General features: G+C 44.4%; 1 protein-coding gene across 1 annotated transcript in view; it reads left to right on the top strand.

Moving 5' to 3' along the window:
- PDZK1 (PDZ domain containing 1) overlaps positions 1-27,811 on the top strand; it is an 89,870-nt gene that overhangs the window by 40,105 nt on the left and 21,954 nt on the right. The window contains 1 exon segment of the mRNA XM_070367023.1: positions 26,858-27,069. Coding sequence (XP_070223124.1) covers positions 26,858-27,069 — 212 coding nt within the window.

Here is a 27,811-nt window from a genome sequence, read left to right as displayed (position 1 = left end):
TGAAGAGTAAGTCTGAGAAGTCTCTGAATACAGACGGAGGGTGAACTGCACTGTGAAGCTGCCTTTTCTTTTAATCATCCAATTTTTTTTTTATTTTAGAAATTTCAAGAATAATTCTGCTGACTTTGGCTACTTTAAAAATTAAAGAATTATTTCAATGCAACACAATTCATCCACTTGTAGGTGTATAGTTTGGTTGGTCAGTGTAGACAAAACCCACACTTGAGATAAAGAACTAATTCCCTCACTTCCAACTTTCCCCTTTAGGCCTTTGATTTTAAGAGGGATGCTGACAGGCTGGGATCCAGGGCGAGAAGTATTGAAGTCATGGCAAAGGCAGACCACCTGAAGGAATGAAGAGAGCCACTGACTCCCAGAGGAATGAAGGCTTCTGAGGGATACAGCTTCCCTGGTGGCTCAGTGGTAAAGAATCTGCCTGCAATTCAGGAGACCGGGGTTCGATCCCTAGGTTGGGAAGATCCCCTGGAGAAAGAAATGGCAACCCACTCCAGTGTTCTTGCCTGGAGAATTCCATGGACAGAGGGCCTGGTGGACTATATTCCATAGGGTCACAAAGAGACGGACACGACTGAGCGACTAACACACATGGGGAATACATCAACCTTCAAATATTTGAAGAGCTGCTATGCAGAATAGAGTACACTTAGTGTGTAGCTCAGAGGGAGCCGTGAGGACTCCTGGGCAGAAGTGAGAGATGTTTTGATTCAATATAAAAAAACTTCTAAAAACAATGTTATAACAACCATTTACCTGATGAAAGTAAGTGAGACTCAGAGTTAAAAATGAATTCCTCAAGGCTTCTTGGTGGTCCAGGGGTTAAGAATCCACCTGCTAATGCAGGGGACATGGGTTCAATCCCTAGTCCAGGAGGATCCCACATGCTGCAGGCAACTAAGCCTGTGTGCCACAACTACTGAAGTCCACACACCCGAGAGCCTGAATTCCATAACAAGAGAAGAGAAGCCACCTCAATGAGAAGCCCACGTATCGCAACTAGAGAGTAGCCCCTGATCACTGCAACTAGAGAAAGTCTGACTGCAGCAACGAAGACCCAGGGCAGTCAAAATAAATAAATTCCTCTAGATCAAACACTCAGTAAGTGATGGAGTCAGAATTTGAATCCAGGTGTTCTGATCTTACATCCAGATCTTTCCCCTTCTACTGTCCACTTTGGAAGACATGTAGGAGGCCCAGGTAGATGTGAAGGTGGAGATGACCTGATATGAACTAGCTACTCAGATGTTTGTCATTGTTGACCATTTATTTACCCTCTGGCTCCTGCCATGCCTTCACCCGAGAGCAGCCAAGGCCCAGCAGAGACAAGAGGCGCTTTTGGAACGTAGGTGGAGGAGGGTGAGGCCACCCTGTCCTCAGCCTGTGGTTCTCTTTGCTTCACTGCCGGGAGCAATCTCTTGCCCTGATTTCCAGTGTGGGCTGAGGATCCAGGTCAGTGAGAAGCCCAGCACTGGGTCTGCCTGTGTGGGTGCTGCTGATAGGGATCAGGTGCTCGGGGCTGGGGGCTGAGCTCAGGACACCACTGTGCTTCCCAGGCGCTGGCCCAGGAGCTTGTGGAAGCGCCTCCACCTGCCCAGCAGGGCTTGCCTGAGAGGTTCTGAACGTGGACGGGGAAACCAGTTGTCGGAGAAGAGAAACAAAGCACCCTCAGGTGAGACAGAGAAAGGAAAAAGAGAGGAGAGAGTGTATGAGGAGAGCAAGGGAGTTGGGAAATAAGAGCAGGGGCTTTACTGGCTCAGCTTCTAGGGAGCCTGCAAAGTAAGAACGCCAGGTGGAGAGGAGGCAGGATGGGCATACACGGAGCTTTGCTCCTTTTACCGGGACTTCTTGGCCTGTGGCCTCCCAAGGGTGAGGTGGCACAGGCACTGCTCCCCAGGAAGACCTCAGGGTGCTCAGGTGCTGGCGATCAGCGCTGCCCTTGGCCTGGGGGACAGTGGTGGCTCTGAGGCTTGGGTATTGCTTGGGTGTGACTCAGGCGAGCGGAAGGCCCCTCCGTCCTGGCTGGCCTCCCCTCCCATTCTGCGCCCCTCTCTAGGCAGGTGGGCCCGAGCCTTGGGTTTGCTGAGGGTTTTCCAGGTTTGCCCAGCTCAGAGCCCAGCCAGCTGACAGCAAGCTGGACAGAGGTCATTTGAACTCAGACCACACATCCCTGTTAAATATATCAGCTTTTAAATCAACCTTTGTTCAAAGTCCAGTGAGTTCCAACTAGAGCTCACCAGCAGAGAGAGAAGTGCCTGGTGAGGCCAGTGGCTCCTCTTTCTCCAGGACCTAGGTAAGAACTGACTCGGGGTCCCCGTGACTGAGGGCCCTGACCACCTAGGCCGAGACCCCCTTCTTTCTTTTTCTTTTTCCATTTCTATGTAGTAGCTGGCTGTCCAGGGCAGAAGAGAGCCTGGTGGGGAAGAAGCCAGGCAGGCCCCTTTGGTGATGGTGGGATTGGGGGGTGAGGGGTTCTCCACACTCTGGGGTTCTCCACACTCTGAGTTTCTCTGTGCATGAGACAGCCAGACCCTCACAGTCTGGGGTCTGCTTCACAAGAGAATAGGTAATCTGACCCTCAGAGCAAGGTTTCCCAGGGTTGCACGGGCGTTTGATGTGTAGCCAGAGGGAGGGAGACGACAAACTTCAGATTTCCAGGGAGATTCTTTCTCTCACAGAACCTTTCCACTGTTCAAGGGCTTTGGGTAGTAGAGATTTTCTTTTGGAAGCAGCTGTTAAAAGATACAACCTAACAACTTTCTCACTGGAAAATAAAAATGCTTTTTATCACATTATAGCTCTGAGAAATAAGAAAAGTCAGTGGATTTTTAGGCTGACCAAATTTTAAAACAGATCCCCAGACTTTACCCTCTGGAGTGTCTAGTCCTTTGGATCTTGTGAGGCCACGAGAAATCTTTTTTTTTCCTTCTGCAACATCCCTTCAGATGATTCTTGTGGGAAGGGACGTCTGGGAGCCACTACTTAGTAACTTATATCCTAAGCGGAAGTGGTCAAGGGACTTAAGTGTGACTGTCGTCTCGGGGCTACCCAGCAGAGGAGATTCCTGGTCTGGGCTGGCTCTGCAGGAACATACACCTCCTCAGTTACAGTTCCTGCAACGTTGCACCCATAAATGAACTCTCAGTCCCATTTCCAAAAGGCACAGGGGCTCTTTGTCTCAGGCCATGGTTGTCTAGTCACCTGGAGTCACATGTTCTTCCCTGCAGCAAATAACTCAGGGACTTTGAGTCTCTGTGTTATGACAAAGCAAATTGTTCTTATCTTTGATTCTTTTGTTTGTTCTTTGCACCATAAACTATGAAGTTGCTAGTAATGATGTTTTACGTTCATAGACCACTGGTTAGACAACTCTTTCTCATCCCAGGGAAGGAACATGGGACTGGAATACAAATAACTTGGGCTTTGATTCAGTTGTTAGTGACAGGTCATTAGACAAGTCCCTTTGCCAACTGGAGCCTAAAGTTTATTGCCTATTAAAGGCTCTCATCTTTTCCCCAAGGCTGTATTGAAAATAAAATTAGAAATATGTGTTCAAGCATAACCACAAATGTGCTTACATTTCAAATATGTGTCTCCAAAGGCCCCGTGGAGCAGTGGGGCAGCCTTGCTGTCAGCTGGGAGATCTTGTGTTTTAATCTCGTTGAAAGTGTTAGTCACTCAGTGTTGTGACTCTTTGCGACCCCATGAACTGTAGCCCACCAGGCTCCTCCATCCATGGGATTTTCCAGGCAAGAATACTGGAGAGGGTTTCCATTTCTTTCTCCAGGGGATCTTCCCAACCCAGGGATCAAACCCGGGTGTCACGCATTGCAGGCAGACTCTATCATCTGAGCCAACAGGGAAGTCCTTAAAATGTGCAACGAATTTGCATATCATCTCATTGAGTCTCTGTTTACTCATTTATCAGTAAGGGGCTGAGACTAGATGATTGCTGGTGTGCTTTTCAGCCCCCCAAATATGATAGATACTGGAGCTTTGAAGGCTGGCTCCTGCTTGTCATTTGGGCATGAATGGAAATGTTACCTTCCCAGGAATGGCTTTTAAATTCAGCTTCCTCCTTCCACCTCACCACCAGATCTCATCATTTGTAGCCTTTATCATCAGAAATCATCTTGTCTACTTTTTGTCACCTTTGGCAGATGTTAAGCTCTAGAGAGCAGGGGTCTTGACCTTTGTGTTACCTGCTCTTAGAACAATACCTGCCATAGAGTAGATGCTTAGCTTCACTGATAAAGGGAAGTTAGTGTGGCAGGGAGAGAGCTATAAGAATAGAGTCAGTATGTTTGGATAATGCTTGTATCAAGGAGGAGGCTGAAGAACTCTGATACTCTCTCAAGCACTTAAGGTCCTTGCCTGCGTGTGTGCTAAGTCACTTTAGTCGTATCCAATTCTGTGTGACCCATGGACCGTAGCCCGCCAGGCTCCTCTGCCCATGGGATTCTCCAGGCAAGAATACTGGTTTGAGTTGCCATGCCCTCCTCCAGAGGATCTTCCTGACCTAGGGATTGAACCTGCGACTCCTGTGGCTCCTGAATTGGTAGGCGGGGTCTTTACCACTAGTGCCACCTGGGAGGCCCTTAAGTCTGATAGAATGGGAATGGACGTCTCTGGACATCTTGGTTAAAGGATTTTCACATTTGTTGCAGGAATTTGATGACAGTGACAAGGCAGAGCTAGAACTAGACATATTTTCCTAAAGAGTTCAGCATCTCCTTTCCTTGGCCCTTCATGATGATCTCTTTGCCTGGTGAGCATCGTCACTAAATGATTAAGTATTAGAAACCTGAATTACAGAACAGATGTGTTCTTACTCTCATGAGGAAATGAGGAAATCACCTATCTCCTCACCCGTCAAATGGGTGTAATAGCACCTAGTTCCTAACGTTACGAGAATGAGACTGGAGAAGCACATGGTGCCTCTGGCACCTTAAGCGCTACTATTCTGATGATCATCAGACAGTTTTATGATGGGCATGACCCCAAGGAAGGAAGGAACCCAGGCAGTGGAGAGGAGTTTTGATAAATATGAAAGATAGCTCCTACTCAGCTCCACGGCAGGTGTGGTCCAAGATTCACCATTCGTGAACATGTGTGCTTGCTTAGTCACTACATCGTGTCCAACTCTTTTTGCTACCCTATGGACTGTAGCCCTCGAGGCTCCTCTGTCCATAGGATTTCCTAGGCAAGAATACTGGAGTGGGTTGCCTATTCCTCCTCCAGGGGATCTTCACTGCCCGGGGATTGAACTTGCATCTCCTGCATTGGCAGGCAGACTCTTTACTGCTGAGCTGCCAAAGAAGCACCCCCGCCTCCACCCCTCTGATTCGTGAACATGCCTCTGCTATTCCTTTTGCCTGGAATGCCTTCCTCCTCCCAGTCTAACTACTTGGGTTCCTTAACACAGCCCTCATGGTTGGGAGGCTGGGCAGATGGTGGGAGGAACCCAGATTCAACTGAGTTTAAATCCAGATTCTGCTGTTTTTCCAAATAGCCATGGAAAACCAGCTTACATTTTCAGGGACTTTTCTCTTGTGAAGCAGACCATTAGGACTAAGTGAGAACTCATAAAATGTAACCTAGGCTGGTGCTTGGAGCCTAGTAGGAGCTCAATAAATGTGTATAAAAATAACAAACATTTTCTTTTCTAGTTGAAATTTAGAGGCTGGAGTGATTCCTTCAGACTGTAGTGGTCAGGCAAGGATTTGTATATGACCTATAATTTGAGCTTCTCTGGTGGCTCAGATGGTAAAGTGTCTGCCTGCAATGCGGGAGACCCGGGTTCAATCCCTGGGTTGGGAAGATCTCCTGGAGAAGGAAATGGCAACCCACTCCAGTATTCTTGCATGGAGAATCCCACGGATGGAGGAGCATGATAGGCTGCAGTCCATGGGATTGCAAAGAGTCGGACACGACTGAGCGACTTCACTTTCACTTTTAAAATTTGAACAGAGCCTTGAATATGGTTAGGTCTTTAATTCATCCACTTGGAAAAAAATGTGACCTACTATAAATAAATAATTGGGGGTGGGGGCTGGAGGTGTTTCAGGCACAGCATGTGGGGTGAGCAAAAGGCGGGCTGGGTGTGGGTGACTACATGTGTGCTGAAAGGTGACACTGAGGAGCAGAGGGGGATAAAGTTGGGCTTGATTATGTTGTGCCTCAAAGCCTTCCTGATCAAGGAGTTTGGAATTTTAGGTTCTTTTTTTCTTTTTTTTAAGTTTTTATTTTGTATTGGAGTATAACCAATTAACAATGTTGTGATATTTTCAGGTGAACAGCGAAGGGATTCAGCCATATATATACATGTTTCCATTCTCCCCTAAACCCTCCTCCTATCCAGACTGCCACTTAAAATTGAGCAGAGTTCCATGTGCTATACAGTACGTCCTTTTTGATTATCCATTTTAAATATATCAGTGTGTGTACGACCTTCCCAAACTCCCTAACTATCCCTTCCCCTTATCCTTCCCCACTTCCTTGCAACCAAAAATTTGTTCTCTGTTTTGTAAGTAAGTTCGTTTGTATCATTTCTTTTTGAATTCCACATATAAGGAATGTCAAATGCTATTTCTCCTTCTCTGTCTGACTTCTCTCAGTATGACAATCTGTAGTGGATTTTAGGTTCTTAAGTGTTATTTTTAGAGACTAACATGGTGAAAGAAAGACCAGGCAATTTGTCCTGAGGCAGTGACTGGGAGAGGCCAGAGGACTTTAAGTTATAGGGAAAAAAGCCAGGGGGCAGAAATGCAGATTCAGTAGAAAAGCAAGATACCTACTTTGGGAGACACTCTCATTCTGGCCAATCCTCAGGATAGTTTGGCTATTTTCAGGTACCAGTTTTGTCAGCAGCACAAAGTATCCTTTCTCCAAGGGTGACTCTTGTTTCCACATGATATTGACTTCGTCTCTCTCCCAACTTGCAGAACTCTTAGATCAGCAAGTAGAGTGAGGAAGGCCTTGAACTCCAACAAGGAGTCCTGTCTTCTAGGACAAAGTATCCTTCATGATGGGTGGGTTGGGGGAGGGGCATTCAGTGCCAGCAGGCCAAATGAATTTCAAGATAAGCAGATTCCATTCCTTATCATAAGAGAGAAACAAGAATCATTCACAGCCTCTGAGCACTCTTCTCTACTGGAACACATTTCATTAATTTCCCATACTTGAAATTTATGGCTGCCTAAGTCCAAAATCACTGTAGATGGTGATTGCAGCCATGAAATTAAAAGATGCTTACTCCTTGGAAAGAAAGTTATGACCAACCTAGATAGCATATTAAAAAGCAGAGATATTACTTTGCCAACAAAGGTCCATCTAGTCAAGGCTATGGTTTTTCCAGTGGTCATGTATGGATGTGAGAGTTGGACTGTGAAGAAAGCTGAGTGCCAAAGAATTGATGCTTTTGAACTGTGGTTGTGGTGAAGATTCTTGAGAGTCCCTTGGACTGCAAGGAGATCCAACCAGTCCATCCTAAAGGAGACCAGTCGTGGGTGTTCATTGGAAGGACTGATGCTGAGGCTGAAACTCCAATACTTTGGCCACCTCATGCGAAGAGTTGACTCATTGAAAAAGACCCTGATGCTGGGAGGGATTGGGGGCAGGAGGAGAAGGGGATGATGACAGAGGATTAGGTGGCTGGATGGCATCACCGACTCGATGCACGTGAGTTTGGGTGAACTCTAGGAGTTGGTGATGGACAGGGAGGCCTGGCATGCTGCTATTCATGGGGTTGCAAAGAGTTGGACACGACTGAGCGACTGAACTGAACTGAAGACCAAACAGTAATCTTTACAGTGGGAAGGTACAGTTAGCAAAAACATATCTTGGAGCCCTACTTATTTTCCTATTTTTGATACTAATTTAAAACTAATACACTGGAGTGTTTTGAATTTCCACAGCTCTTGCTTTTTAAAGGAGGAATCCAGCTGGCTTAATCTGCAGCAAAGATATTGAATCTGCTCTAGGTAAAATATTTTTGAAGAAGGATGAAATTGAATTTCATTTATCTCCTCCTTGCTTGAGACATCTGTCAAAACCAACTGAGATACAATAGGATTTCTTCTATGTTGTTGGAAGAAACAGTGTCTCCCAAGGCTCTTAGGCAGGCTGTGAAAGAAGACACACCTGGCCCAGCACAGAAGCCCATGATCAGGGCTGTCAGCTATAGAGGATTCTCTGATGGTCTGTAGGTGCTGACATAACATCACCAGTCTCTACCAGTCATAGTTTTCCAACAAAAGTCTGTGTTAGTAACTTAGTTGTGTCTGACTCTGTGACCCCGTGGACTTGCCTGTCAGGCTCCTCTGAGCATGGAAGTCTCCAGGCAAGAAATCTGGAATGAGTTGCCATTTTCTTCTCCAGGGCATCTTCCCAACCCAGGGATTGAACCCAGGTCTCCTAGCATTGCAGACAGATTCTTCACCAACCAAGCCACCAGGGAAGCCCAAAAAGAGTCTAGTGATTTCTTTGTCTAACTCATTACACAGAAATGCTGAAGAGGCAGCATTTCTCACAAGGGCATCATGTGTGGATACGCCTGGTTGAGCTTCCTGGGAAGGTTGCTTTCTCCTTGCTGAAGTTCAAAGTGTTTTGCAGACCAAGCATGGAGTTTTAGGGTAAAGTGAGTAACATTCAGTTTGAATGTTAGCCGAGAGTTCCTGCCCTCTCTTCCCCTCATGCCTCAATGAAACGGAAATCATTTACTCTCTGGTTACATCCTAGGTTATACAAACATCCTCCTACAGTTGCAGGAGTAATAAACATTATTCCCCACTATCTTGCTCAGTTTTTGTTCTTTGAGTTTTTCACGCCTTGGGTGTTGGTTACCTAAGCGCCTTGTACGGAGAGGTTGTGTTTTCTTTGCAGTCTGACACTGTCTGCACCATTGATTCCTATTTTCCTCTTATCTAAAATAGATGGAGTACCTGTTTTATTCCATCTTATCTAGATAAGATGGTTGGTCCAAAGCACTCATGACTGATGGCAGTAGATTACTGTATTGATAGAATGATCCACTGCATCCTAGATTTGAGGAGAAAGACAAAGAAGACAGCACAGGGTATTTTCTTTCCTGACAGTAGTCATTGCACCTGGCTGTCACTGCCCACAGCCCCTTTCTGATTTCCCCCTCCAAGCAGAATGCTGTTCATCCCACATCCGTTCTCTAATCTTTTGGAAATCCAGTGATGTTGGTCCGGTGAGTGAACCTGTTCCCTAGTCACTCCCTGGTGACCACGATCACCTGCACCTCGGTATGTCAGGTGATACTCCCTCACTCCATCTTCTCCACCCTTGTATGTGGGTCCCTTGGCTGCTCTATCTTGTACTCACTTCTGTTAGAACTCATTTTCTCCAGATGTTTGGATTCTCTGGCCAGCTTAGTTCTGTAAAAGCTCCCCAGAATCTTTTACCTCCTTAACACATGACATTTGGTTCCATTTTGGTAATTCTCTAGCTTTCAGTCTTACATGACAGTTCTTAGGGAAATCTGAGTTCATTATCTGAGCTTGATTTCATGGGGGAACAAAATCTTCAGCCGACTTTTCAGCAGCTAAAACTAACTTTGCAGAGATGGTCCAGAGTGAGGAGACAGAATCTCTGACCTGACAATCAGGAGGCCTGCTCATCCCTATCACTCAATCTCTTGTCTGCTTCACAAGGAAAATCAGAAACACTGCTCAAATGTCATCACAGGGAACGGAATTCCCATGGACTCAGGACTTCCACCAGAGAGCAGGGAATATGGTTCACCTGGAGTGGGCTTCTCTGCTCCAGACACTGAGCTTAGATTGCTCTAGACCATCTGTCTTCAGTGATCTTGGCCCGGTGCACTGATCCATGTGCATTTCCTATTTCTGGTGTATTTCTATCTCCAGGTCAAAATTAAGGAAGCCACACATATTCTCATAGCTAGCAAGTGGTGACAATGAAATTAAAAAGTGGGTTTGGCTTTAAAACTCTGGTTCTTTCTAATGTACTTTATCCAGACTAGAATGCTCAGGGAAGATACAAATAAAAACAAACTCCCTTCACATCAGCCACATACCTGTGTTTAGACTTTTTGTTACTGGAAACTACTCTGTCCTAAACATTGTTTAAGATGACTTTTCCTATGTCAGCCACTTAATTTTCAAAACTGTTCCTCAGTCCCCTCTTCCTTCCTCTCCCCATTCATCCTGCCCAGCCAGAACACTAGAATAGAAGCTAGAACTAGAACAGAAGCTAGAACACTTCATCTTTTCCATCACTCCATCTTGGTAGCTCAGTGCTGCATGCATGCTCAGTTGTGTCCGACTGTGGCTCCATGGACTGCAGCCCAACAGGCTCCTCTGTCCACGGAATTTTCCAGGTAAGAAAACTGGAGTGGGTCGCCATTTCCTACTCCATCAGATCTTTCTGACCCAGGGATCAAACCTGAGTCTCTTGTGTCTCCTGCATTGGCGGGTGGATTCTTGACCACTAGCGCCACCTGGGAAGCCCTCATGCAGTTTCTCTTCCTCACAATTCACACCAGCCTCACAGTCTCACGTTTTAACAAACGCTGGGCTCATTTTACGGAGAAGGCAATGGCACCCCACTCCAGTACTCTTGCCTGGAAAGTCCCATGGGCGGAGGAGCCTGGTGGGCTGCAGTCCATGGGGTCGCTAAGAGTCGGACACGACTGAGCGACTTCCCTTTCATTTTTCACTTTCATGCATTGGAGCAGGAAATGGCAACCCACTCCAGTGTTCTTGCCTGGAGAATCCCAGGGATGGGGGAGCCTAATGGGCTGCCGTCTATGGGGTCGCACAGAGTTGGACACGACTGAAGAGACAGCAGCAGCAGCAGCAGGGCTCATTGTACACATAGAAACCCTCACCTCCTAGCCATCTGTTTTAAAACATGTCATGCTCCAACCTGGGGTAAAAGTGACCACTTTCTTCTTTTATTCTTGATGTCTTGGGTAGGCCAAAAAGTTTGTTTGAGTTTTCCCACAGGCTCTTATGGAAAATCCTGAACGAACTTTTTGATAAACCCAATACATAGTGAGAAAAAGCCATGAGAAATCATGCTGATTGGTCTTGTATAAATTCATGAGATCTATATTTATCTGTCTAATGAAAAAAATATATTTTGGCCTAAGTTGTTACTTAGAAATTTTTATTCAACGTGTTGCCTGTTTACAGTGAAACAATGCTGAGGCTTTGGATAGCCTTTTTGCCAAGATTATAAACTGCCAGCCCAGGGGTCCAATTCTGTTTACTTTACATGAAGCCTTTCTAAAAACTTTGAAATAGCTGCCTGTTTTTAAATATGGGGACATTTCACATAAATCTGGACTTTTAAGTTCTCTTGAGAGATTGGAAGATCCAGCACGCTGGGCTCTTATTTCCTCATCAGCTCAGCTCATTTCAGTTGCTCAGTCGTGTCCGACTCTTTGCGACCCCATGAATTGCAGCATGCCAGGCCTCCTTGTCTATCACCAACTCCCGGAGTTTACCCAAACTCACGTCCATCGAGTCGGTGATGCCATCAGCCATCTCATCCTCTGTCATCCCCTTCTCCTCCTGCCCCCAATCCCTCCCAGCATCAGGGTCTTTTTCAATGAGTCAACTCTTCGCATGAGGTGGCCAAAGTACTGGAGTTTCAGCTTTAGCATCATTCCTTCCAAGGAACACCCAGGACTGGTCTCCTTTAGGATAGACTGGTGCAGTGGCCTTTGGAGGTAAATACTGCTAATCCACACTCCTCTCCTAGCCACCTTCACCAATTTATCAGTCTGGGGCCCAGTGGAGAATGTGGGGAATGTGGAATGGTCCACATTCTCAAAGTTCCTCATTTGTCTCATTAAGTTGACCTTATCTTCCTCTTTGTCTCATTTTCCCCACTCTTCTCCTGCTTCAGTAGAAGTATTCTATCTCATCAAGGCCAAACCCATTTTCTATGCTGTCTGTATCATCCCTTGATATACAAACATTAAAAATAAACCCATCCACTAACCCTACTTCCCTCTCAAACTGCTATCCCAATCCTCTCATGTATCTGTTTCAGGATGTATCTGTATTCCTTGCCTCTGTTATTTACTAGGGTTCACTTGCTTCTTAGTCCCTTATCTGTCCTGAACTTCCATTTTCTAAACTTAGTGGCATTTTCTGTTTTTATTCTCTTTACCTCCTAGCAGGGTTTTGCATTGTTAACTATGTTGTCTTGAAATTCCTCTTTTAGATTGGACTGTAAAATCTTGGCCATCTGATTATTCCTTCTCAGCTTCCTTCTTGTCACCTAGATATCAGTATTACCCAAGGCTTTATCCTTGGCTCCCCTCCTTTCGTGTTGATACCCCTGGGCATCACATAAGCATTGCTGTGAGGCTTCTAGGCCACTGTTGCCCGAGCTCCAGGTCCATACTTCTGTGTACCTGCAGGATGTTCTGCCAAGTCCTCTAATTTTTAAAAATTTTTACCTTTTGAAGATTTATCCCCATATTTTCTTCTAAGAGTTTAGAAGAAACGGTTCTAGCTCTTAATTTTTTCTTTGATTTTGAATTAATTTTTGTGTGTAAAGTGAAGTAGATATTCAATTCCCCCCCTTTTTTTTCAGTCCTCTGATTTAAAACCATCTCAAACTGACTTTGCCATATCATTCTTCATGACTATATCATCTTTTAATGGTACAACTTGTCTGTCAGTCACCAAGGCATGAACTTGTGGGTCTTTTTCTTTTTTTGACTTCTTCCTTTCTAACACTCAGTCCAAGTAGGCAGTATTACTTGGAAGGTGCATTAGTCTCCTAGCTGTCATAACAGAATACCACATGACAGAATCCCTTGTTGCTTAAACAAAAATTTCTTTCTTCACAGTTCTGGAGGCTAGATGTCCAAAGTCAAGGTGCCAGCAGGGCTGGTTTGTCCTGAGGCCTCTGTTGGTTTGCAGATAGCAGCCTTCTTGCTGTTTCTTCACGTGGCCCTTTCTCTGCATATGTACTTTTCTGTGTCTACTTATAAAGATGCCAGACCCACATTTTTGGACCTCTTTTAACCTTAATTATCTCTTTACAAGGCTCTATCTCCAAATAGTCATAAGGCTTCAACATATGAATTTTGGGAGTGAAACAATTGAGTCCATAACAGACGGGGAGTCTAAAGCTTGAAGTAGAAAAAGTATCAAGGGTGAAGTGTTAGTTGCTCAGTTGTGCCCAACTCTGGGACCCCATGGACTTCAGCTCACCAGGCTCCTCTGTCCATGGGATTTTCCAGGCAAGGATACTGGAGTGAGTTGCCATTTCCTTCTGCAGGGGATCTTCCCGACCCAGAGATCGAAGCCAGGTCTCTTGCACTGCAGGCAGATGCTTTATTGACTGAGCCATGAGGGAAGCCCAGGAGAAAATTGGGCGAGGGTGATAAGTCCAGGGAAAGTCTACTGCTTGTGGGGAAGCAGACAGAATGAGGAAATGACCACAGAATTAGGGTGTTCTGGCAACTCAGAGCTGAGAGGAGTCAGAAGCACAGCTGTGTTCACATGGGGCAGTGACCTCAGAAGACAGAGCTGTGCATGGACCACTCTGTGCACCTCGATCCGGGGCCAGAAACCAGGCTTGACCACTGGAGCTTTTTGTGTCATAGAATTTTATTAAAGTATGAGAGAGAGAGAGAGAGAGAGAGAGAGAAAGCTTCTGACGTAGACATCAGAAGGGAGCAGAAAGAATGCCCCCTTGCTAGTTTTTAGCAAGGTGTTTATGTCTGTTAGAAAGCTGTTAATCAGATAAGAGAGACACCTCAAGGCTGAGGGAGTTTCATCAGGCCCCTCTCCCACAATATGAGTTTTATCTCCCGGTCATAAAACAATTGATATGAATACTGGCTTGTTAAGCCATTATCAGCTCAAGGTTTGAGAAAAGAAGAAAAAAGTTAGTCTTAGGCAGAAGCATTTTGAAGAAAGGCAGATTCCAAAGCAAATACATAGTTTCATTAACGTAGCTTAAGAAAAACATTTCCATAAGAAAAATGCATTAGTTAGCTCAAGGCAGAATCAGGTGTAGTCAACACAGAATTAAAAGGCGCCTCTTTTAATTTTGTGTAGAGAAGGAGAAAAACTGCCACTTGTAGTTTATCTCCTCCTGCTGCTTGGAGACCTCTGGCCTTCCTACCTGTTACCCTCTCAAATCCACAACAAGATTGTGTGAGTGAGGCAGGCAGTAATTAGGGAGAGTCACAGGGACCTGGTGTATCTCATGGTCAGTGTAAGTAAGTGTTTTGTACACCCGTGTTCTTGTACCTGTCCTGTCCAAGGCCATCTATGTATGGAGAAATCTGAGAGGACAGGATTGAAGACTTAGTACCATGTGTGGCTTAGTCCTCCCTAGTTCCTCCAGCTCTTTCACCTCTACTCTCATGTAGAGGTGCGAGGTCAGGTTGCACGTGAGGAGGATTAGTACAACAGCCATCCCTCCTACCACCTGTGGAGCCCAACTCTGGTCCTGTCCTTCCTCTGCTTATAAGCCTTGCTTGGTCCATGCCTGAGTGCGTGCTAAGTCGCTTCAGTTGTGTCCGACTCTTTGCGACTCTATGGACTGTAGCCCACCAGGCTCCTCTGTCCATGGGATTCTCCAGGCAAGAATACCAGAGTGGGTTGCCATGCCCTCCTCCAGGGAATCTTTCTGACCCAGGGATTGAACCAGGCATCTCTTACGACTCCTGCATTGGCAGGTGGATTCCTTAGCCACCATGGAAGCCCCTGCTTGGTCCCTGCTGACCACCAAACTAAGGCCAGATCCCTTGGACTGTTATTAGAGGCCTTTACAGCCTAACTTGTCACCCATGACTAAAGGATGTGTTGGCTGTTCTCCTGTTGGCTGTTCTTCAGTCGCTTTGGGTTTTAGCTCTTCTTTGACCATCCCCAAGAACTTTGCCACTTCCATGCCTGAGGTTCATACTATTCTTTGTGGCTAGAATATTGTTTTCCTACTTCTGTCCTATTGAAGTCCTACCCATCTGTTGTCAATATCTAAATCAAATCCTATGTAAGTTGCGAAGCTTTCCTTAATTTGTGTCATGTTGTAGGTCTCATAGCATTTATACTCTGCTCATAGTGGTTGCTCATTCTGTACTAAAACTTTTCTTCACCCCTATTTAACTATAAAGTCCATGAGGATAGAGGTGGTGTTTTACTTTATTCCTTTAACCTACTTAACAGTGTTTTGCATATCAGTTCAGTTCAGTTCAGTTCAGTCACTCAGTCGTGTCCAACTCTGCGACCCCATGAACTGCAGCACACCAGGCCTCCTTGTCCATCACCAACTCCTGGAGTCCACCCAAACCCCACCCAAACCCATGTCCATTGTGTCGGTGATGCCATCCAACCATCTCATCCTCTGTCGTCCCCTTCTCCTCCTGCCCTCCATCTTTCCCAGCATCAGGGTCTTTTCCAATGAGTCAGCTCTCCACATCAGTTAGCCAAAATATTGGAGTTTCAGCTTCAACATCAGTCCCTCTAATGAACACCCAGGACTGATCTCCTTTAGGATGGACTGGTTGGATCTCCTTGCAGTCCAAGGGACTCTCAAGAGTCTTCTCCAACACCACAGTTTAAAAGCATCAATTCTTCGGTGCTCAGCTTTCTTTATAGTCCAACTCTCACATCCATACATGACCACTGGAAAAACCATAGCCTTGACTAGATGGACCTTTGCTGGTAAAGTAATGTCTCTGCTTTTTAATATGCTGTCTAGGTTGGTCATAGCTTTTCTTCCAAGGAGCAAGCATCTTTTAATTTCATGCATGCAATCACCATCCGCAGTATGAGGCAACTATTTGTGGCATGGACAAATGAAATCAGATTTGGGGCAATATGTCTTCTTGATGTTCAGTAGAATTTTGAGGGATCTTTGTTCATGATCCCAAAGAAGTTGCATGTACTCCAGGATGCTCATTGGAGAATCTAGTTGTTTGGCCTCAGACAGGAATGGAACTCAGGTTTCCACCCATCGGATGATGGAGGAAGAGAAATGGCCTCAACTCTTTTTTAAAAAAAATTATTTGTCTGTACTGGGTCTTTGTTGCTGCATGCGGCTTTCTCTAGTTGAGGTGAGTGGGAGCTACTCTTCATTGTGGTGCTTGGGTTTCTCATGGTGCTATCTTCTCTTGTCATAGCGCACAGGCTCTAAGGCAGGCAGGCTTCTGCAGTAGAGGCATCACAGCATGTGGAATCTTCCTGGACCAGGGGTTGAACCCCTGTCCCCTGCATTGGCAGGCAGATTCTTAACCACTGAACCATCAGGGAAGTCCCAACCTCAACTCTTAAGGTGGTTAGGTTTAGAGGGGCTGGAAAGGGTCCCCTCAGACTTAATTCACAGAACAAAGAGCCTGTGGGAGCTATTAAAGTTTGTTTTCATCTGCTGGATTCTGTTTGCCTGTGTCAGAACTAGAATGTGGTGGGAAGCAGAGGCAAAGGCTTTAGGTTGCCACACACTCCTGTGCTGCAGGTCAGGCGGAACCATGGGCAGAGCGCGATCCTGAGAACCTCTCCTAACCAGGCTGCTACCTTGGTTTCTCAAGTTGAGTAAAGGTGAGCTCAAGGTAGCTGTTAATAGTTCACCCAGCCTTGACATTCTTCTCTGACCCGTGAGGGTGTTATCCCAAGGCTGAGGGGGAGAGAAGGGGAGCTGGGAGCAGAAAGAGTTGTTTGGAGCATGAGCTTGTTAAACTCGCGGGGATTCTAAACATGCCCATGTTCCGGTTTCAGGCCTGGACTGAGCCAGTAGATCTGAGGTGGCGCCTAACTAAGCATCTGTTTTTATAAGTCTCTGTTAGTGATTCTGAGGGCCAGCTAGGATTGAGATTAAACATGTTAAGGTGATTGTGAGGATTAAATGAGATCATGTAGCATGCCTGAATATAGCATGGTGAGTTTTAAAGGGTAACATGATTTACTATTACTGGCATCACCTGATGGTCTATAGATTTGTGCTAACCACTGAGTAAATCTGTTCTGTCAGAGGAAACCAGCTGCTGCCTTTGGGCAGACAACTCCCAGGACTGAGGAGATGAATGAAGATCCTCTAATTCTTGCTGACTTCACTTTTCCAGGAGTTATCTTTTCCTTCCTTTCCTCCCTCAGAAAAATTTGCTCTTCCCTGACTTGTGTTTGATCTGATCTACAGCAGTTTGGGGATTCTGTTTTTTTAAACTTTTATTGGAGTATAGTTGATTTATAATGTGTTGTTTGTTTCAGGTGTATAGCAAAGTGAATCTTATATACATGTATATATAATATACATATCTGTTCTTATATATAAAATATATAATATATCCATTATTTTATATATATATATATATATATATATATATATATATATATATAATATCCATTCTTTTCCCATATAGGTTATTACAAAATATTGAGTGGAGTTCTTTGTGCTATACAGTAGGTCCTTATTAGTTATCTATTTTATATAAATGTATATATATATATATATTTATATATAGCAGTGTGTATATGTCAGTCCCAATCTCCTTATTCATCACTTTCCCTCACTTTCCTCCTTTGGTAACCAAAAGTTTGACTTCAAGATCTGTGGGTCTGTTTCTGTTTTCAGGATTCTTTCATAAAATAATACCTGGAAACTAACAGGAGTTCGATAACTGCTTTAGAGCAGGAAGTAATTCGGAAAACCCTGTGTTTCCTTTTGTTTTGGGAGATGCTTTGTGTTCTTGTCAGGTTCCCACTGATCTGGAGATGCTCAAATATTTCTCAGGAGACAAGGGATTTTGATAAACTAAGTACCTTTAAAATCCCCTCACTTCTAGTTCTCCCCTGCACTGAATGGAAGTGGGGGCTTAGGAGCATTTACACCCATGGTATTTTTTTTTTTTTTTTTTTTTTTTTTATTTCTTCCAATTTTATTTTATTTTTAAACTTTACATAATTGTATTAGTTTTGCCAAATATCAAAATGAATCCGCCACAGGTATACATGTGTTCCCCATCCCGAACCCTCCTCCCTCCTCCCCCTCCCCATACCATCCCTCTGGGCAGTCCCAGTGCACCAGCCCCAAGCATCCAGCATCATGCATTGAACCTGGACTGGCAACTCGTTCCCTACATGATATTTTACATGTTTCATTGCCATTCTCCCAAATCTTCCCACCCTCTCCCTCTCCCACAGAGTCCATAAGACTGTTCTATACATCAGTGTCTCTTTTGCTGTCTCATACACACGGGTTATTGTTATCATCTTTCTAAATTCCATATATGTGCGTTAGTATACTGTATTTATGTTTTTCCTTCTGGCTTACTTCACTCTGTATAATAGGCTCCAGTTTCATCCACCTCATTAGAACTGATTCAAATGTATTCTTTTTAATGGCTGAGTAATACTCCATTGTGTATATGTACCACAGCTTTCTTATCCATTCATCTGCTGATGGACATCTAGGTTGCTTCCATGTCTTGGCTATTATAAACAGTGCTGCGATGAACATTGGGGTACACGTGTCTCTTTCCCTTCTGGTTTCCTCAGTGTGTATGCCCAGCAGTGGGGTTGCTGGATCATAAGGCAGTTCTATTTCCAGTTTTTAAAGAATCTCCACACTGTTCTCCATAGTGGCTGTACTAGTTTGCATTCCCACCAACAGTGTAAGAGGGTTCCTTTTTCTCCACACCCTCTCCAGCATTTATTATTTGTAGACTTTTGGATCGCAGCCATTCTGACTGGTGTGAAATGGTACCTCATAGTGGTTTTGATTTGCATTTCTCTGATAATGAGTGATGTTGAGCATCTTTTCATGTGTTTGTTAGCCATCTGTATGTCTTCTTTGGAGAAATGTCTATTTAGTTCTTTGGCCCATTTTTTGATTGGGTCGTTTATTTTTCTGGAGTTGAGCTGTAGGAGTTGCTTGTATATTTTTGAGATTAGTTGTTTGTCGGTTGCTTCATTTGCTATTATTTTCTCCCATTCTGAAGGCTGTCTTTTCACCTTGCTAATAGTTTCCTTTGATGTGCAGAAGCTTTTAAGGTTAATTAGGTCCCATTTGTTTATTTTTGCTTTTATTTCCAATATTCTGGGAGGTGGGTCATAGAGGATCCTGCTGTGATGTATGTCGGAGAGTGTTTTGCCTATGTTCTCCTCTAGGAGTTTTATAGTTTCTGGTCTTACGTTTAGATCTTTAATCCATTTTGAGTTTATTTTTGTGTATGGTGTTAGAAAGTGGTCCAGTTTCATTCTTTTACAAGTGGTTGACCAGATTTCCCAGCACCACTTGTTAAAGAGATTGTCTTTAATCCATTGTATATTCTTGCCTCCTTTGTCAAGATAAGGTGTCCATATGTCGTGGATTTATCTCTGGGCTTTCTATTTTATTCCATTGATCAATATTTCTGTCTTTGTGCCAGTACCATACTGTCTTGATAACTGTGGCTTTGTAGTAGAGCCTGAAGTCAGGTAGGTTGATTCCTCCAGTTCCATTCTTCTTTCTCAAGATCGCTTTGGCTATTCGAGGTTTTTTGTATTTACATACAAATTGTGAAATTATTTGTTCTAGCTCTGTGAAGAATACTGTTGGTAGCTTGATAGGGATTGCGTTGAATCTATAAATTGCTTTGGGTAGTATACTCATTTTCACTATATTGATTCTTCCAATCCATGAACATGGTATATTTCTCCATCTATTAGTGTCCTCTTTGATTTCTTTCACCAGTGTTTTATAGTTTTCTATATATAGGTCTTTAGTTTCTTTTAGGTAGATATATTCCTAAGTATTTTATTCTTTCCGTTGCAATGGTGAATGGAATTGTTTCCTTAATTTCTCTTTCTGTTTTCTCATTATTAGTGTATAGGAATGCCAGGGATTTCTGTGTGTTGATTTTATATCCTGCAACTTTACTGTAGTCATTGATTATTTCTAGTAATTTTCTGGTGGACTCTTTAGGGTTTTCTATGTAGAGGATCATGTCATCTGCAAATAGTGAGAGTTTTACTTCTTCTTTTCCAATTTGGATTCCTTTTATTTCTTTTTCTGCTCTGATTGCTGTGGCCAAAACTTCCAAAACTATGTTGAATAGTAATGGTGAAAGTGGGCACCCTTGTCTTGTTCCTGACTTTAGAGGAAATGCTTTCAATTTTTCACCATTGAGGATAATGTTTGCAGTGGGTTTGTCATATATCCATGGTATTTTTTTAACTGGACCTTTCCACTTACAGCAACTATCACGGAACGGAAGGCTTTCTGAGGTGCCAGTGACAAGGCAGCGGCGCTTCACTGCTGGGGATCCCACTGACCTGGGGATCAGTTGAAATGGAATCTCACTCTTTTCACAAACTAGTCTTGTCGGGGGAAGTCTTGCAGGTTCCAGACGCAAACACACAAACTGAGGGGAAAATGAGGCTTCCTGCTAGCCTTGGCCAGCTAAGCTGAACCCTTCTGGTGGTTTGAGTCTCACTTTTGTGGTCATGATCCTCTCAGGAGCAGCTCCTGCTCAGACTTGTGGCTCCACCCGGCCCTGCCGGGAGGGTGGGTGTTCCCCTGGGACCGGGAATGGGCCCATGTTGATGGCTGCCTGGACCTGGGAGACCTTTGCCTGCCTTGGCCTTGGAAGAGTCCCCTGGGTCCTACCAGATATTTCTCTCCTGTGGAAAATCACTGGATGGCTTCAGTTCTTTCTCTGGCCACCTTCCTAGGTCCTACCTGCCCTCCTCTGCTGTCATCACCTAGCCTTCCTAACTTCTAAGATGTACCTGCATTTTCTCCTTGACCATGGACATATTATTCCCTTTCCTGGTAGCAATGATCTAATCCTTTTAGAAGGTGGGGTCTAAAGGTACAATTAATAATTAAGTTTGATTAAAAAAAATGTCTTTGGCTCTTACCTGGAGTCTTTCCTACCTACCAGCTGGCACTTTGTTCTTCCCACAGACAAGCAACTTTGTTGCCAAGAATTAACTTTTCTCAGAGCTCAGAAATGGTTAGAGCTTTCTTTCATTTCCAGTGCTTTATTTTGGCTATTTAAACTGGGGAATAAAGCCGACTGAGGGTTTGATGGACTCTGGTTTCAGACGATTGCTCATATGATGTTGTAGAAATCCATGGGCCTTCACTAATTACATATCTATCTACCATAGGGCTCTGATTCCTGTATTCTCAGGAAGTGGAAGATGGGGGTGGGGGACTAAAGAAACAGGATCTTTTTTTTGTTGTTTTTTAAAAATCATTACCTTTACTTGTTTTTAATTTTTAAAAATTGAAGTATAGTGATTTACACTATTCTGTTTCAGGTGTACAGCATCCTGATTCAAAATTTTTATAGACTATACTCCACTTAATGGAGTAGGAAATGGTAATCCACTCTAGTATTTCTTGCATGGGGAATTCCACGGATGGAGGAGCCTGGCGGGCTACAGTCCATGGGGTCTCGAAGAGTCAGACATGACTGAGCGACTGAGCACGTACATACTCCATTTAAAGTTATTATAAAATATTGGCTATATTCCATGTGCTGCACAATATATCCTTGCAGCTAATTTATTTTATACACAGTAGTTTGTATCTCTGAATCCCTGACCCCTGTCTTGCCCCTCTCCCCTTCCCCCCCCACCACTGGTAACTACTAGTTTTTATATCTGTGAGTCTATTTTTGTTTTGTTATATTCATTTTATTTTTTAGATTCCACATATAAGTGATAATATATAGTATTTGTCTTTCTTGTCTGACTTATTCCACTAAGCATAGAACACTCCAGGTCCAGCCATGTTGTTGCAAAATTTCATTCTTTCTTGTGGCTAAGTAGTTTTTCATTGTATATATGTACCACATCTTCTTTATCTGTTCATCTGTCCGTGGACACTTGGGTTGCTTCTGTATCTTGGCTATTGTAAATAATAGTGCTATGAACATTGGGGTGTGTATCTTTTCAAATTAGTGTTCATTTTCTTTGGATATATACCCAAGAGTGGAGTTGCTGGGTCATATGATAATTCTATTTTTAATTTTTTGAGGACTCTTTGTACTGTCTTCCACGCACCCATTTACATTCCCACCAACAAACGTATGAGGGTTTCCTTTTCTCCACATACTCATCAACACTTGTTAGTTGTGGTCTTTTTGATGACAGCCATTCTGATGAATGTGAGGGGATATCTCACTGTGGTTTTGATTTGCAAGAAAAGGAGGAAGAAACAGGAAACAGTACTTAAAAAAATTTATTTCTTAATTAGGGGATAATTGCTTTATACTGTTGTGTTGGTTTCTGCCATACATCAATGTGAATCAACCATAGGTATACATATATCCTGGAGAAGGCAATGGCAACCCACTCCAGTACTCTTGCCTGGAAAATCCCATGGACAGAGGAGCCTGCTGGGCTGCAGTCCTTGGGGTCACTAAGGGTCGGACATGACTGAGTGACTTCACTTTCACTTTTCACTTTCATGCATTGGAGAAGGAAATGGCAACCCACTCCAATGTTCTTGCCTGGAGGATCCCAGGGACGGGGGAGCCTGGTGGGCTGCCGTCTATGGGGTCGCACAGAGTCAGACACGACTGAAGCGACTTAGCAGCAGCAGCAGCAGCATACATATATCCCTTCCCTCTTGAGTCTCCCTCTCACCCCCGACCCCATCCCACTGTTCTCAGTTGTCACAGAGCACCAGGTTGAGCTCCCTGAATCAAACAGCGAATTCCCACTGGCTATCTACTTTACGTATGGTAATGTATCTGTTTCAATGCTACTGTCTCAATTCACCCCACCCTCTCCCTCCCCAGCTGTGGCCGCAAGTCTATTCTCTGTCTGTGTCTCCACTGCTGCCCTACACGTAGGTTCATTAGTACCATTTTTCTAGATTCCATATATATGCATTAATATATGATATTTGAGGAAACAGCATGCTTGACTACAAAGGTCCTTCCTATCTCAGTCCCAGGTTCCAGAGTCCCAGGCAGCCTCATCATGGAGCAGTGACAGTTTTGCTAAAGTGACAGATCCCGGCCCTGCCTTAGGGGCCAGTGTAACACCAGGGTGTGGACCGGACCCACCAGGACTGGATCTGTACCAGAGCCCAGTCCTCTTGACTCCTGCTGAACCATCTCCACAAGATGGCAAAGGAGACAAATAGTTTCAGGGCTCTATGTTAGTCCAGGCTTTGGAGGTTTTGATTGGCTTTCTGCATTGATATAGTTGAAAGTGTTAAATATTTCATCAGTTTGAGGTGGGCACCAGCATTAATCCTTTAGTGGTTGAATTGTGGAAGGGCAAACAGGGTGGAAGGATGTAACCAGGGCTTGGAGCAGTGGCTGTTTCCCCATCAATGTGGTAGCGTTTCTATCAGCATTTTTATCATTGTGAACTGGCTCCAATTCTCTGGGCTTCAACCATAGATGTTGAAAAGAAACTCTGATCTTGAACACCTGACCCTTCAAAGACATAAGTGCAGATCAGAGTAATTACTCTCTGACTGTTTGAAACTTGAAACAAACAAACAAAACAACTTGAGATTTTGCCCAGAAACGCATTTGTGTCTCCTTTTATTTCAAACTTTCAGGTCTCTATTGCGATACAGGAAAGCTTTGCTTTTCTCCTCTCCCCAAACACTAGACTGTCCTGCTATCCAGGAGGTTTCACTTTCCATCCTTGAGAGAGTAGGATCCTGTGGTTGCCACTGCAGAGTGTGAGATGGTTGAATTTTAGGGGTGGGTACCTTAGAAATGTGTGGCTTCCCTGGTGGCTTACTGGTAAAGAATCTGCCTGTGATGCAGGAGACTCTGGTTCAATCCCTGGGTTGGGAAGATCCCCTGGAGAAGGAAAAGGTAACCCACTCCAGTATTCTTGCTTGGGAAATCCCATGGACAGGGGAGCCTGGTGGGCTACAGTCCAGGGGGTTGCAAAGAGTTGGACATGACTTAATGACTAAACAACAACTTAATTACTTTTTAAAAATTAATTTAATTGGAGGCTAATTACTTTACAATATTGTAGTGGGTTTTGCCATACATTGACATGAATCAGCCATGGGTGTACATGTGTTCCCCATCCTGAACCCCTGCCTCACCTCCCTCCCCATCCCATCCCTCAGGGTCATCCCAGTGCACCAGCCCTGAGCACCCTGTCTCATGCATCAAACCTGGACTGGCGATCTGTTTCACATATGATAATATACATGTTTCAATGCCATTCTCTCAAATCATCCCACCCTCACCTTCTCCCACAGAGTCCAGAAGTCTGTTCTTTACATCTGTGTCTCTTTTGCTGTCTCTCATATAGGGTCATCGTTACCATCTTTCTAAATTCCATATATATGTGTTAATATACTGTATTGGTGTTTTTCTTTCTGACTTCACTCTGTATAATAGGCTCCAGTTTCATCCACCTCATTAGAATGGAATCAAATGCATTCTTTTTAATAGCTGAGTAATATTCCATTGTGTATATGTACCACAGCATTCTTATACATTTGTCTGCCGATGGACATCTAGGTTGCTTCCATGTCCTGGCTATTGTAAACAGTGCTGTGATGAACATTGGGGGTACACGTGTCTCTTTCAATTCTGGTTTCCTCAGTGTGTACACCCAGCAGTGGGATTGCTGGGTCGTATGGTGTCTATTTCCAGTTTTTAAAGGAATCTCCACACTGTTCTCCATAGTGGCTGTACTAGTTTGCATTCCCACTAACAGTGTAAGAGGGTTCCCTTTTCTCCGCACCCTCTCCAGCATTTATTGTTTAAACAATCAACTTTAGAAATGAATATTCATATGTTGATCACAAACAGCCTCATCTCTTGATGAAACATCTCATCTAATAGTCTTTATTTTGAATAATTATAAGGACATATTTAGAATTTTCTAAGATTTGGATGAAGATTCTCTATAATTACCTCCAAATTTCAGAGGGATTTTCTTTCTTTTCCTTCAAGAGTTTGCAGGCCTATGAAATTGAGAGCTGATAGGAATCTAGGAGTAAGTTTGGACATAGATGTGGATTCAAGTTGGAAAATGGAATCGATGCTTGTGGGATAGATGATCAGCAGAAAGAGAAGCCAAAGGTCAGAGTCAGAGGGACCACACACAGATGCCTGTGTGTGAGAAGCCCCACTCTGGTGCTGTCCTCTTCTCCCCTAACTCCCTACTTCCCCCATTTCCTCCCAAAGCAGCATCTTCCTGGTGGCTGGTCCTGATACAGTAGAGCAGCCAACACTCTCCCAAGTGTGGGTGGCAACCTTGGTGATTGTGTCTTCACTTTTTCTGCCCTTGGTCCTCAGTGGGGTGAGCTCAGCCTTACATTCTTGTTGGGCCCTTGTAAAACATTACTTGAAACACTGTTTCTTGTTTCCTTGGCTGCTTAGTCATCCACGCCCCTGGTGGCTTGTCTGCCAGACTCTGCAGAGACCAAGTGAGGTAGCCAAGGGGTCAGGCCATGGGAGGCTTTCTGCTGCGCGTGTACTGTGTGTCTCTGCGGGCTCGGAGGTCAGAGATGGCCATCTGGAAATGCCATGCGTGGCTTCTAGGAGCCTGGAGCACTTTGTTGTCTCTCCTTCACCCCCCACCTCCCCCATCCCATGCCCTGTGCAGTCTTCTGCTCCTGTCCTTCAGGAGAGACGGATGGTTTATTCTGAGTTACTGGTGAGGAGCTGTGACGAGGGGAACATCAGGGTTTGCCCAGCAGGCAGTTGACCCAGCAGAGTCTAGCCTCTGCTTTACACACACCAGCAGTTCTGGCCTCTGTTCTCAATCTCCTATGGGAAAAAAATTGCTTCCACCAGGAGGGGTTGGGAAACCCTGGAAGGAAATTTTGTTTTTAAATTTTATTGATGTATAGTTGATATACAATATTGTGTTCATTTCTGCTGACAGCAAAGTGATTCACATATACATATTTTTCATATTCTTTTCCTTTATGGTTTATCACAGGATAGTGAATATAGCTTCCTGCGCCTGGCAGGAATCTTACACTTAATGACTGGGTGACGGGGCTCCAAGCTTTTACACTTTTCCTTTCCTCATCCTGTGGCCCAGGACCTCGATCCTACACGGGTGAAAGAAGTAGCAGGATGGGTGGAAAAGTAAGGGGCTTCAGGAGGGATAAACCTGACCTGGCAGCGGGAGCCCTCTCTCTGGGGGGGAACCCCTATTCCTCTCTGACTAGAACCTCACGGTCCTGGAAACCAACTTTTCTGTTTCCAATGTGTCAGCTCTAAGGTCTGGCTTCTCTGATTTTTAATTGCTTGAGGTCTTCCTTATCTTGTCCCATCTCATCACTCTGACTAATTCTTCAGGTATTGGAAAAGTCATTTCTCTAGGAAGCAGTACTTTATTCTTCCCACCCCATTCCTTGCTCCCAAGACTCTGTTATATTCTCCCTTATCACTCTGTTCTCCCCTAGTAGATCATTCACCACATGTTTCTGTAAAAACATGTTCTCCCTGACACAAGAGGAGAAGTATAGATCTGTCTTGTCCACAGATTTATCTCCAGTGCCTTGAACTTGGCAAGCTCTTCGGATATTTAAATGAAGGTGGACTTGGATTTTCTTAAAAATTTTAGGTAATATATTTGGAACTAATTTCTTTTGGTCACAGGACAAAAGGGAATTTGGTTTTGGAACTACTGAAATTGAAGCATCTGTGTCCAGTACCTAGCTGAATACATGGGTCTGAAACTCAAGTGAAAGGTCATCTTTGGGGAGGAATAGATTTGGAAATCACTAGCAAGTCCTGGAAGGTGACCTCCCATACCCCAAATGTTGCTTCCTGAACAGCTGGGAGTGGTGGATTAGAAGAAAAGATGTATAGGAGATGGAGTACAGATTTCTCACCCCAGTTAGACTCTTTCTCAAGGATTTACCTATTCGGTTTTCATCACAGAAATGGCCTCCACCTTCAACCCCCGAGAATGTAAGCTAACCAAACAGGAAGGGAATAGCTATGGCTTCTTCCTGCGAATTGAGAAGGACACTGACGGCCACCTGGTCCGGGTGATTGAGAAGGGTAGCCCAGCAGAGAAGGCGGGTCTCCAGGATGGAGACAGAGTTCTTAGGATCAATGGTGTCTTCGTGGACAAGGAAGAGCATATGCAGGTAAGTGGGACATTTGGAGTTCTTCGAGGATCTCTTTAGCCCCTATATCTCTGATGATTTTAGTTCTGGGTGTTAGTGGAGCTTTCCTGGATGCCACTGGTAGGGCAGGACACCTTTACACCTATCCTCTGCCAGCTAATCAACTCTCCTATGATTAACCAAGAACTGTAAAAGTTATTCCTAGGTTTGAATAGTGTCAGGTCTAATGTGCATTGCATATTTGCTATGTGAAGGGGACTATACTAGGCAATTTCATATTCATTATTTTGTTAAATCATTGGCACAACCCATGAGGTACCATTTCACAGTTGAGGAAGTGGAAGCTCAGACACCTTAGCTTGCTAATGTGTTCACACAGTGAACATATGGGAGTGTCTGACCTCACCCCGATTCTATCTGCCTCTAAGTGGGTGCTCCTTTCACTGTACTATGCTGTCTCCATAGACTCAGGAGGACCTGCTGTGCTTCGGGGCAGTATTCATCCCGGGGAAGACCGGTCCTAGTAAAAGTTCCCTGGGATGGGCTTGGGCTGTACTCTAGAGTCTAGTGGTGCTAAAGGCCCAGCCCAATTTGTCCCTGGATCTTGGTGGAGCCCATGTGGAGATGGCTGGGGGATGATCTGCTGACTACTCGGATGTCAGGGGTCAGATGATAGAATCTCCAGAGTCAGGTGGTGAGCACTGCTCTCTCACCCGCAACCCCAGTGGTTGATAGAGGGTAATTAGTGAAAGTTAATCTTTTT

Source organism: Bos mutus, chromosome 3, assembly GCF_027580195.1.
Source record: "Bos mutus isolate GX-2022 chromosome 3, NWIPB_WYAK_1.1, whole genome shotgun sequence".
Lineage (NCBI taxonomy): Eukaryota > Metazoa > Chordata > Mammalia > Artiodactyla > Bovidae > Bos > Bos mutus.
This window is presented reverse-complemented; position numbering and strand designations above follow the sequence as displayed.